Consider the following 12,651-nt stretch of genomic DNA (forward strand, 5'->3'; position numbering starts at 1 on the left):
CAGTCAGGTTTCAGGCCCCACCATAACACAGAAACTGCACTTGTTAAAATTACCAAGGCTGCATGTCATTGCTAGTTTTCCTTGATCTTAGTGCTGCATTCGACACCATAAATCATGACATAGTCATAGACCGATTACAAAACTATGGGTATTCAAGGGCAGGCTTTAAGATGGTCTAGATCCTACCTGCCCGATCGTTACCACTTTGTTTATTTAAACGGGGACTCATCTCAATTATCACCAGTAAAGTAAGGAGTGCAACAGTCAAAAATCTGGGTGTTATATTAGATAGCAACTTGTCTTTTGAAAATCATATTTCCCATGTTACAAAAACAGCATTCTTCCATCTTAGAAACATTGCCAAGCTAAGAAACATGTTTCCAGTTTCTGATGCAGAAAAGCTAGTTCATGCATTCATGACCTAGACTGGACTATTGTAATGCACTGCTAGGTGGTTGTCCTGCATCCTCAAACAAGCTGCAGGTCGTCCAAAATGCAGTGGCTAGAGTCCTTACCAGGTTAAGAAAATTTGATCATATTACCCCAATTTTACAGTCTCTGCACTGGCTACCTATTAAGTTCCGTATCAGTTACAAAATATTATTACTTACCTATAAGGCCCTTAATGGGTTAGCTGCCAACCCTGAAACAACATACAGAACTACCACATTTTGCAATAAGTTTGATTGCATCATATAATAGTTGCTGTTAATAGTGTTCGTCTGTTTGATTATGTCTTTAATTGATTTTTCCGTACATTTCTGCAATATGTACATTTACTGACAGTCACCACTGATAAGCTACTACTAAATATATTGTAGAAACTTAATTTTCTGTAAAGTTGCTTTGTAACGATTTGTATCATGAAAAGAGCTATACAAAAAACTTGAATTGAAAAAAAAACTTGAATTTAAATCTTTGTCTTTGCATGTTAAAAGCAGTTTCTGCTGCAAGAGCACTGCATTCAAAGATGAAAAGGAGAGAGAGAGGAAGGAAAAAACCCCCGCTGTGTGTCGTCCTCCTGTCCGCCTTGTTATCATTAGCATGCAGGAGTTCTGAAGCATTAAGTGTTAATTAAAGCAAAAATCTCCACAGGTATAATTCTGCGAGTTAGCAGGTTCCTGAAAACTTGGACGTGAAGAAAAGTGCTGAATTTTGCCTGTTATAGATAACACAGTGCTTAGTGATGCTAATGGCTGAGGGTTTATTGAAGGAGAGAGAAGACGAAGGGATGCTGGAGAAGAGGAATAGGTCACAAGGTTCATGTCACTTCCTGTCTTGTCTTTAAGGCTCACTGTCACATTGTATAAAACGCCAAGTCTCTTGACCGACAAGCAATGAATGCTCAATGAAGAGAGAGAGAGAGAATGTCTCCAAAAGAGCGAGAAACGAGAGACAGAAATGTAGATGAGAGAGGCAGAAAGAAAGAAAGAAAGAAAGAAAGAGACAGACAGACAGACAAGGCAGGACTATTTCATCACTCCATTCCTGCCAGTAAACAAATGCATGAAAGTAGGGAGAGAGTGTAATGCAATCATAAGCAAGCTAATTTGCTTTGAACCAGCAGGGAAAAAGCCATTTACGTTTCATGGATGAATGGACACACAAAAGGCAGAGTGTAAAAGAGCTATGATTCTCCGTCGAGCTGAAGTAGAGCAATGATGCACATCTAAAAGTGCTGGATTTAGTCAGTTATAGAAAAGAGAAAATGCAATGTAATATTAAAACAGTTTATTGTAAAGGTCTAATACCAATTAAAAACTAAATCTAAAATCTGAAATCTAAACTACAATTAAGTTTGTTGCCAAATCAATTGACAATATAAATCTAAAACTATTTAAAACACAGCATTTCTTACAGCTGACGTAAGATTTAATAATCTGAAACTAATCAAACCCAGTGTAGTTGTAGAATGTAATTCCAATCACTTACCTTTCTCCCATGAGCCTCTGCCACAATCCCATGAGGAGTAGACATCACTTTGGTCTGAAACACACAAGGTGACAGGTTTAATGTGATTGACAGATTATGACAAAAGCAGTGCAGTGATACAGACAGACAGACTCCGAATACAGTTCTGTCGTAATAATTTCCCAACTACCCTAACAACCTTCATCTGGTCATAAAAAGGTGAAATTATCTGTCATGAGGGTCTGCAGCAGTCCTCTCTATGATATCTTTTGCAGTTTTTTTAATGTGTTTTATACTTCTGCATGTTGGTCACACCACATGACTTTGATCTTCCAGATACAAATGTTTTTAAAATATTAAGCAGCAGCGAAGCTTTTGCTAAAAGTATAGATTTTTCTAAGAAAAAATAATTAATCTACTTAAAATTTTATTCTTTTAATTACTCGCATACAGAAATGTTAATATATCACATATACAGTATCATCCTATATCAAGAGTTATATTGCCACATATGTTATCTTTAAAGAGATAGTTCACACAAAAATATAATTTAAGACCATATTCATATTCTGTAACGAGTGAGCCGGAACGAAATGGAGTTAGAATCCAAATGCAAGCACAAGTAAGCTTATTTGAAAAAACACAAATAGATATATAATCCAATCCTGGAACAAGAATATAACCCACACGAATAAATCACGAGCAATCCACACAAGCCATGAGAGAAACAACTTGGAACACACATACAGGAGCAACGACCAACCAAAACAACTGAAACACAGGGGTTTATTTAATCACTGTGTGTATGAATTGCAGTTGCCTGCATTTTTGAATAAATTATTAGATTATCACATCACTGACCCATTAATCCGGCACTTTCAGTTTACTTTTATTATTTCATTTAGAGTACATCACTAACTTACAGAAATATAACATTCTTTTGTTAAGCTGCAGTGCAGATTCAATCAGCAGGAATTATGGGACATGGGACAATAATTTAAGGTAAAGGCAGCTTTGCTTTGTTTTTGCAATTGAACAAATATTCTAATCACACGGGCTGGGAATCATTTTTTCTTTACTTCCAAAAGAATCACCGTGGCAAAACCTCTGTGATTAGGGATACTAGCATGGCTCTCTTTTGTGCCTGCAGCCATAAGCCTCGTATGGTTACGACTAATACAGGTGCATGCTGAGAAATCCATTTGCATTCCATTCCATTACATACACACCACTGCCCCATAACAGAGATCCAATTAGCGTGGATAATACATATACCCTGGCTGTATGCATATAATAGTACTTAAAAGTCATATCACCTTTAATGTGAACTCTCTGTAGTCCCAAAGAGTGTATGAGAGAGATACAATGACGAATAGAAACATGATCGAACTAAAAAAGTCCCTTAAAGAAAAGTTGTTCTGTGCTGATAAAATTACTATGAGAGCATGATAGACTGAGAGACACACTGATGGACAGACAAAAGACACGAAAAAACAGTTCAAACGACAAACAGATTAAATGAAGTGTTAAAGGATTTGTTTACCCAAAAGCATAATTTTTCTCAGTCATTATTTACTCACCATCATGTCTATTCAAGCTCATATACTTTTATGTCTTTCTCTATACAACAGTTCATATGGATCAAAAAGGATCAAAAGCAGCTAAGAATAAAAAGTAGTCAATATGATTGATGCTCTTTGTGGAAGATGTTCGGTAACATTTCAGTGCATTATTGTCTCTTCCACACACAAATCTGTCATACGGCTTTAGATGGTATACATTCAGATTTGAAATATTGGGCAAAAGTCATATGGACTACTTTCCACCTTCAAGGTGTTTTTTTCATCCATTTTGGAGATTGACTGACATGGGCAGTATGAACTTGTAAGCAATATGACAATTCTTTAAGAATTCTTATTGTGGTCCATAGAAAAAATAACATTCTTTAGAAGCATATTGAGGTGAATACAATTTGCCAGAATTTTCATATTTGGGTGAACACACCGATTGTGAAATGTGACTGCCTGACTGACCTGTGCCAGAGAAGTAGAGCATGATCGAGAGCTCTCTGCGCTGGGTCTGTCCGCTGGCCGTGTGCCCTGGTTGGATGTGCATTTGTAGCAGCTCCATGAGTACTGCCTCTCGCTCAAAACACCCACCTCTTTACGCTGAAGACACTGGCAGTGGTACAGGTGTCCACAGCTACACATAAAACAAGAGTTCAGAATGACGCTAATTGTGGTCTGTTTGTGTAGTACGTTTAGGCAGAGTGCTACAACAGCTTGTTTAAGTAACAAATATGTGACTCAAAAATAAGGGATCAGAAAAAAAAAATCACCACAAATGTCTTGATTTTTTTTAATGGCTGGATGCCAATACTGACAGAGGGCGACCAATGGCAAATATAACATTAATATTTCTAATAGAGGCATCACAATAATTATGATATTTCTGAAATTAAATATTGATATCACGTTAAAGCTGCAGTCCGTAAGTTTTGCCTTTGTCGCCATCTCTGTTTGAAAACCTGGAATTGCAGCTGTGTGTGGAATTATCTAGCTTGCATGGGTTGTGAGTCGGGACGGCTCCTGCGCGGATGAATCTAATGTTCTGAAGAGTATGTGTGGCAGTCAGTCACCGCACCGGTGTGGATATTTACTGTACTTCGCAATTACAGATTATAGCCTACTTCTTGGAATATGACCCAAATAAGAATTTTCACCGTATATTGCCATCTGAACAAGTAAGTAACAAGTCTGCCACGTTTGTTCTGACCAACTGAGGAAAAAAGCATTACCATAAATCTTGCTACCAATGGTGATTAAATCTAAAGATCGGTTAGCTCATATCACATCAAACCGTTCAAATTATTATTATTGTTATCCTTTATTCTCAAATGATTCATGTTAACAACATCCGCATTGGTGACTATGAGTATAGTGTGTATTAGCGTCTAGATTTCAATTTCTGCACACAGTCTAATCTAACTGTCATACTCTTCGAATTTCATATTAAGAAATTCTTTTAACCCAAAACGCAAATCATGCTCCCTTCGAACGGGTTTTCTTTAAAATACAAATCTTTGTAATCCCAGGCTATCTGTAATCAGAAGCACATTTATAACTGGAATATAATTTAATTTCATTCAGATGTGTTTCATAAACACATAATCCTTTATGGATTACAATCCGCCATCAAAATGATAAATTTAATTATTCTGGCTGCTGTGAGAAAAGGCTATAAACGATCCGCCACCTGCAGGATCCTCACATGCGATAGCCTAGTAGCCGAGACAACTTCTTTATGTTTACAGACGTGATGTAATGACGCAGTGTCATGCTCGAATTTTCCGCGAAAACCTACCCGTACCACTCAAATTAGAAAACATTATTATAAGCTAAACGTTGTGAATCGGGCTAAAGTAAGGCGATAGTTTTGAACACTGATTATGTACTTGCTCAAATATTGATTTCAGATCATTTTTAACCAAAAAAGTTAAGCACTGCAGCTTTAATATTACATATACGATAATACTGTAAATAATCCAGCACCAATAATTATGTGGTTGGTTGTATTGCACCTTAACACTAGTAGGCATTTGTCACAAACTGGAAAAAAGTAGAAGATACAGTGTGTAGCTACTATTGTCACACAAACTCACATTGGAGGAGATGACAGGTAAAAATCAGACATTCTACCTGCAGCTGAAAAAATTCAGCTCGCCAAGGCAGAGTGTTAGAAACCCCAGTCTGCAGGAAGTGTCGATCAACAGTAAAGTTCTTTTTGTACAGTTACGGTTACAAAATCTCTCCACTTTTCTACATTTGTAAGTTACAAAAAAAGGAGAAAACAAAAAATAAAAGTTAAACATGAAATTGACTGATAGCATTAATTGTTTATTTATTTATTTAGAATTTGTATAGATATTGCAATGATATAGCTATCATAAATTATTTTGGCCATGATAAAAGTGTAGTAAAAATGTAGATTGTGACAGCTCCAAATTATAACAGTAAATATATTTTTTATTAACAACATGCATTCAAAATTACAAAAAAAAAAAAGAATGTGAAATGCATCAGTTTTGTTTGTTATAGCAAAAGGCATTGGACTGTGTTCCTGCAGTGTACAGATGATAATGTATATGTGACCTTGGACCACAAAACCAGTCATAAGGGTACATTTTTCGAAATTGAGATTTATACAACATCTGAAAGCTGAATAGATAAGCTTTACATTGATGTATGGTTTGTTAGGATAGGACAATATTTGGCCAAGATACAACTATTTGAAAATCTGGAATCTGAGGGTGCAAAAAAATCTAAATACTGAGAAAATTGCCTTTAAAGCTGTCCAAATAAAGGTAACAGCAATGTATATTACTAATCTAACTAAGACGTTTTGATATATTTATGGTAGGAAATTTACAAAATATCTTCATGGAACATGATCTTTATTTAATATCCTAATGATTTTTGGCATAAAAGAAAAATCGATAATTTTGACCCATACAGTGTATTTTTTGTCATTGCTACAAATATTCCCATGGTACTTAAGACTGGTTTTGTGGTCCAGGGTCACATATGTGTGTGTACCTAAAGATAATGATCTCCTCCTCGCTCTCCTGGCGTCTCTTGTACTGCTGTAAGCAGATGTTGCAGTGGTCCTGTCTGGGGTGAAGCCCTCTACTGACCGCCTTACGCAGGTGTGACAGAGACCAGTGAAGATCTGAGTTCAACAGATTTGTGGTGGTCTCCAACAATGTCTGAGAGAAAGAAGTAAAATGAACCATTGCAAAGCTTAAAAAAATTTAATTAAAAAAATCATTATCAGAGGTCAGCACACTTGCTCCAGACTGAACGATTCTGCTCATTCAGATGAAGTCTAGGCTGTGATGTGTCCTGATTCAACACACCCCCCCCCTTCTCTTCCCAAAAACCTCCTGCCACACGTCTGTACTGTAAGAGGCAAAAACGTGTGCTGATGATGATCCTTTTTGATGTGTTAAAGTTTTGGTTGCATGGACAAAATTAATGAAAGACTATTAAAAATATGTTCATTAAAAATGTCTAATACTTAATGCATTTAGCATATCTAAACACATTTTCAGATTTTCCCCTAAAACCAGCACAGAAAATGCTATTACAAGCTATCATATTTAATCTGATCTTAAAGTTGATTACAACTTCTGAACAACATACAGGAAATGATGAAGAGCTACAATTTCTAACAATATACAACTTTCCTATGTTTTAAAATAAAATCTTTAAGCTAAAAATTTTTTTTTCAAATTGTGTCAACTATCCTATTTCAGTTTAATTTATAAGGGAACACACTTATTCATCCGTAACCACAGGCAATGGAAGAAATTCCCCATAACGAATGAAAATATCGGACTAAAACCAATGAGACATGTGAAACGACTCAGAATCTAAAGGGAAGCAAATGCCATTTCAAGTCACTTAAATGTTTCTTTTCTAACACAATCAAATCTCTTTTGAAAATTGTGAAATGGATTAACACTTGAGCTTGTGCCGACACTAAAATTGGCTCAGTTTATTTATTGAGCGGAAGAATTTCTGTTAATCTACACAGTCTCCTCACCAGAGGCAATGTGTTTCAGCAAGGTCATATAAAAAGACTGAAGATTGGGAGAGAGAGAGAGAGAGAGTCAAGAGTGGCTTGATGTATATTATTTCATTTTGCTGTTACTGCAGCATTTTTAGTATTACACACACACAAACACAGAAACACACAAGCCTGCAAACACACACACACGCACACACACACACACACACACACACGCATATTTAACCCCGACAGACATTTCTGAGGATTGAATGAAAACATGCATTTCAAAATATTTCATCAGCTATCGGGGCAATTCACAAATTGTGTGTGTTGAAATGTATGCCAGGACAAGCTTTCCTAAGGGATTGTTCAAGTGTTTGTAATTTACGTCTCAATTTTGTGGCTGCATGTTATTTACTGCAGTGATGCCAAGTGGAGAGTCTCAAGAGCAAGGGGAAAATTTGTGTGTGTGTGTGAGAGAGAGAGAGGGGGGTCAGGTGTTATTCTTGCCTTGCTCGCTATTTCCTTTGAATGACAAGCTGCAAATTCCCATTGGACATGGATGGGAGAGTGCAAACATACACTGACACACACTTACTTCCACAGACAAACTGAAAGACCGCATAACCATATTGATTGTTCAAACAGACAGACAGAGAAAGTGAAACAGAGATAAAACAGCAAAATCCTTTTACTTTTAGTAGCTTGATAGTAGCTCAGCAACAGGACATTCTCCAAAAGCATTTGATTTTTTAGTGAATCGGTTAGTTAAAAAAATTACTCTGGTTTTTAGAGAAGTCTATTTGTGACATTTCATGTTTATAATTATTATGCTTTAGAAATTATGTTTCATTCAGATGTTTTTGTATTAGTTGTTTAAATGTAAATGTAGGTGTTAAGGTTTGATGTTAATATCCTTCGAGTGAAATAAATACTGCTCTAATAAACTATGTAATCTAATAGGTAGACAGTTAAACAAAACTTTAATTGACCAATTTAGGCAGCTTTAGCTAAAGGGTAGCTTAACTGGAATTTAACTGCTTTGAATTATGAGTACTGTAGCTTAGCTTGGCAAGCTAATGTTTCCCCAACACTGCTAAATAGCAAATAAAACTCTTTCACAATAAATACATTTCCCCGATTAACTGAAAACCTTCCACTCTGGTAACAACAAGGACAATCTTTGAAAGTAAAAGAAGCTGTACATAACGAGGAAGGAAAAAAATAAGCTCAGCAGTACAATGTAAAACGCATAATGATCCTCAGTCCTGTATTTTAGTTACAGGCCTCTCTCATCTTTTTAAGTGGGAGAACTTGCACAATTGGTGGCTGACTAAATACTTTTTTGCCCCACTGTACATCGAAACTAAATGCACAAATACAAATTTTAAGCTAGTGATGATATATGACATCTCTAAAGATCTATTGGTAACACTTTAGTAGAGGGACCAATTCTCAGTATTTGCTTATTAGCATGCCTATTATTAACACATTGGTTGTTTATTAGCACATATAAAGCATATATTCTGTATTATTCTGTGACCATATTCTACATCCCTAATCCTACCCAACAACTAAACTTAACAACTACCTTACTAACTATTAAGCAGCAAATGAAAAGTGTATTGAGGCAAAAGTCGTAGTTAATGGTTTGTTAATAGCGAGAAAGGGACCTTAAAATAAAGTGTGACAGATCTATTAAACATCAATATTATGGAAAGAAAGCAAAGAAATGGATTTTAGCAGTTGAAAGCTTTTTATTAGGACTCAAATATCTCAAATGGGGAAAAGCAAGACACTTTCCATTGAGAAGACAAGGAGATTTTAAGGGGTTAATTAACTGCCTTTGTTTTTTTTTATTTTGTACTGTTCTCTGAGGTCCACTTATAATGTTATCAATATTTTTACATCAAAAAACAATTTAGAAGTAATAAACTATTATCTGTCAGGGTGCACACTGCACAGGTGTGCAAATGAATTTTTGACAGACAGACAGGACAGCCTATCGAAATGTTCGGAGCGAACATTTTGATTGGACGAACCTTTATTGGTCCTATGCCTTCCACGGATATAAATAAATTTAGACTACTTAACTTAGGCCCCATATACACAGAGATGCATTTAGCTATATACTTAAAAATTTTGTATCGTGGCGTTTCGTCCAGATGGATCCAGCGTTTTGGGAGCCTGAAACTGCTATTTTTTTAAACCGGTTCCCAGAGTGGATAAATCTGAAAACGACACCTTTGCGTCTTCGTATTTACAGCCAATCCATATATTTTGTGAAAAAATGTCATCACGCCACATCTCGCCCCAAGTCAGACACGGCTACGTCACGTAACAGCAACAAAAATAACAACGGCGGACTGCATGCTTGTGTTCATGCTGCAAAAGCTACTGAGCCTATTAGCTTTACTAACTTTACTAGCTTTTCTTGTTGTTGTGTTGGGTTTGTATACAGCGTGCAAGGTTTATGCTCATGCTCCAAGTCGTCTTCTCCATTTTTAGTGTATTTCTGTGGCAGAATTACAGCGCCACATACTGGTCTGGCATGTATACTACATCGTTTTGAGTCAGTTTCAGTGGTTTCGTGTGTATGCAGATATTTCTTGAGATGACGCTGTGTTTATGGAAGAACAAGGAAAAAAAGATCGGATAGGGAAAGCTCTGGCTTCGTGTTGATGAGCCCTTACTGATTGTTATCGGGATGTGAAGAGACTTTCAACCAGCATAATAAAACATTTTTTTTAACCAAATCACCTATCCCTGCCTTTAAGAAACAACATACATATTAATTAAACCAGAAATGTATTTTCTAGAGACTGAGAAACGACCTTTCATCTTCCTGTAACTGCAACTCCAACATCATGTCGACACTGGACATCAGCGTGAATCAATGAGTCCGTCAACAGTAATTCTGTTTCTGACGTACTTCACGTGCTTGTGCGAATTCCGGCAACAGGGCTAATGGATTTCAAAGGTTTCTAAAACTCTTATAATTAAAACTCTTAAAAGTCTGCAGTTCAATTCATACATGATTCAGCTTGATTCAGCATTTATTTTGTCAAATACGAATAGAAAAGGAATAAAAGGGAACACACTCAAGTCTGATGCAGATTTCTGGATGCAATTAGCCTACAGGTGACACTAAGGTGAAGAAAGCAACTCTACAAACTAACAAACAAAAATCTATAAAAGAAATTAGCATTGCAAAAAGACGTAAATAAGTGTCAGACCAGTTCAGTGGAATTTCAGACAACAAAGTCTCTTTATTCTTGTTTATTTTGTCTGGAATTTCAGAAAATAACAAGCAAAGCCTTTTTTAGTAAAGCCGAAACTAGGGAGGATTTTAATCCAGTTGCTACAACATAATAACTCTAAAACACAAATAAGAATAAATGCTTCAGAAGTCTTCAGACAACTTTAAAGAAAGTTCTGTGAGGGCTTGAGATGAGGGAAACTATTTATGGGAAAGTATTTAGTTGTTCATTAAGTAAAACTGTAGGGTGTATGTGTGCGTGCCACTGATAACCATTACGGGACCTAAGACGTCCAGAGAGCCTCTTCAATTATGCGCTTGTTAATTAATGAAGAAACAGCCATTAATGAGTTCTCATAACACTCCACCCTAAACTGACCTGATTAAAGCAGCTGTGAGGATAAGCTGGAGTAAGTTAAGTATGATAGCTAGTCTGAAGGGCGTCAATCCCTAAAAAGCTATTAAGAGGGAGTGAAAAGGTACAGTATGATGATTTTATGAATATTGCTGAAACATGTCCTAACAGGTCCCTACTCTCTTAATAGTTTGATGTAGAATAGTTATTTTATTATTATTCATACCCATATTTATAGTATAGATTATTGGTCAAATTAAAACTACTGGCATGTTGGAAATTAGCATGAAAAAGTCAATATTAGAAACTTAATCAGTAGGTAGTAGCTACACTTATTGTATTGTATCATCTTATTGTGCACTTATTTTTTCTGCCCATAATAAAATCAATAAATACCAACCAAAAATTTGCTAAATGTATACCAGCAACAGTTTGATCTCAGCAACAGATCTCTATTACCTTATAATTAATTCAAAAAATAAAAATATAAAATAACTCGAATGTGGAATGTTTACTTCTGATCACACTGCAAAAGTGTTCTTCATCCCTTTTTTAATTTATTTATTTTTTGTACTTTTTTTGTCTTGTTTTCCAGTGCAAATGTCTAAAGATTCTTAAATCAAAAATCAAGTTTCTTAAATTAAGAAGTGTTTTTTTTCTGAAAAGTGAGTTTATGATGAAAACAAGAACACATATTTGACAATGGAGCCAGAAAAATATCCTTAATGCAAAAAGAAAAGGTTTAACCAAACAAAGTTTTACCCCACATATTAATGTTTGGTTTAAGCATAAACTCACTTAATTTTTTTCCATTTTTCAGAAATCTTCACTTTGCATCTTGAGTAAATGTATCTTGATTTAAGGATGTTTAAATATTTGTCCTACAAAACAAGACAGAAATACTGAGGAAGATATAATTTTTTTTTTGCAGTGCATGCAACACTTAATGACACTACTTTCTGCTCTAATTTAAGGCCTTAATTTTAAGACAAGCAGAATGTCTTGGTTACGTATGGTAACCCTCGTTCCCTGAAGGAGGGAACGGAGATGTCACGTCGGATGACCGACGAAATTGGGATCTCGCTTAGAGGGACCAATCTACTTCGAGTGTAAACTAAACGAGCCAATGCACATTGGCATGCGATTATTGCATCCAGCTGCTGCTGATCACAGCGTGAGTATAAGTAGGCAGCAGATGCAGATGACCGACGAAATTGGGATCCTACCAAAGGGCCACAGCTACTGCCCCTTCCAGTGTCCTGTGGAAGCCACCTGCGCCCCTACTTTTTGGTGTAGGCCAGGGCTTCTTCACAAGAGGACCAGCTACTGCTGCTATGGCACTACCCAATGAGTAAGACTGGATAACACTGGGAAAACGTACCCGTTCTACTTGGAACAGGGGCGTTACGGATGCTCGAACCTTCCCGAAGGAGGTTTCGGTAGCAATACACATATGGGCATCCCTTAGGTGCATATGGAAGAATGGAGGTGATTGAACCCTCTTGGAATGGCAGAAGTCTGCCGGGGAAACACGGGCTCAAGGCTATACCGTGGA

At 36.4% G+C, this 12,651-nt stretch overlaps 1 protein-coding gene across 1 annotated transcript in view; it reads right to left on the reverse strand.

The window, feature by feature from the left end:
- The window catches only part of LOC107588851 (vacuolar protein sorting-associated protein 8 homolog), a 134,076-nt gene that overhangs the window by 22,130 nt on the left and 99,295 nt on the right, over positions 1–12,651 (reverse strand). The window contains exons 32-34 of the mRNA XM_016277092.1: positions 6,507–6,676; positions 3,945–4,113; positions 1,933–1,986 (exon numbers count right to left, since the gene is read on the reverse strand). Coding sequence (XP_016132578.1) covers positions 1,933–1,986; positions 3,945–4,113; positions 6,507–6,676 — 393 coding nt within the window. The remainder of the gene's footprint in view (positions 1–1,932; positions 1,987–3,944; positions 4,114–6,506; positions 6,677–12,651) is intronic.

The sequence above is a fragment of the Sinocyclocheilus grahami genome, unplaced genomic scaffold (genome assembly GCF_001515645.1).
Source record: "Sinocyclocheilus grahami isolate Dianchi unplaced genomic scaffold, SAMN03320097.WGS_v1.1 scaffold108.1, whole genome shotgun sequence".
NCBI classification, from domain to species: domain Eukaryota; kingdom Metazoa; phylum Chordata; class Actinopteri; order Cypriniformes; family Cyprinidae; genus Sinocyclocheilus; species Sinocyclocheilus grahami.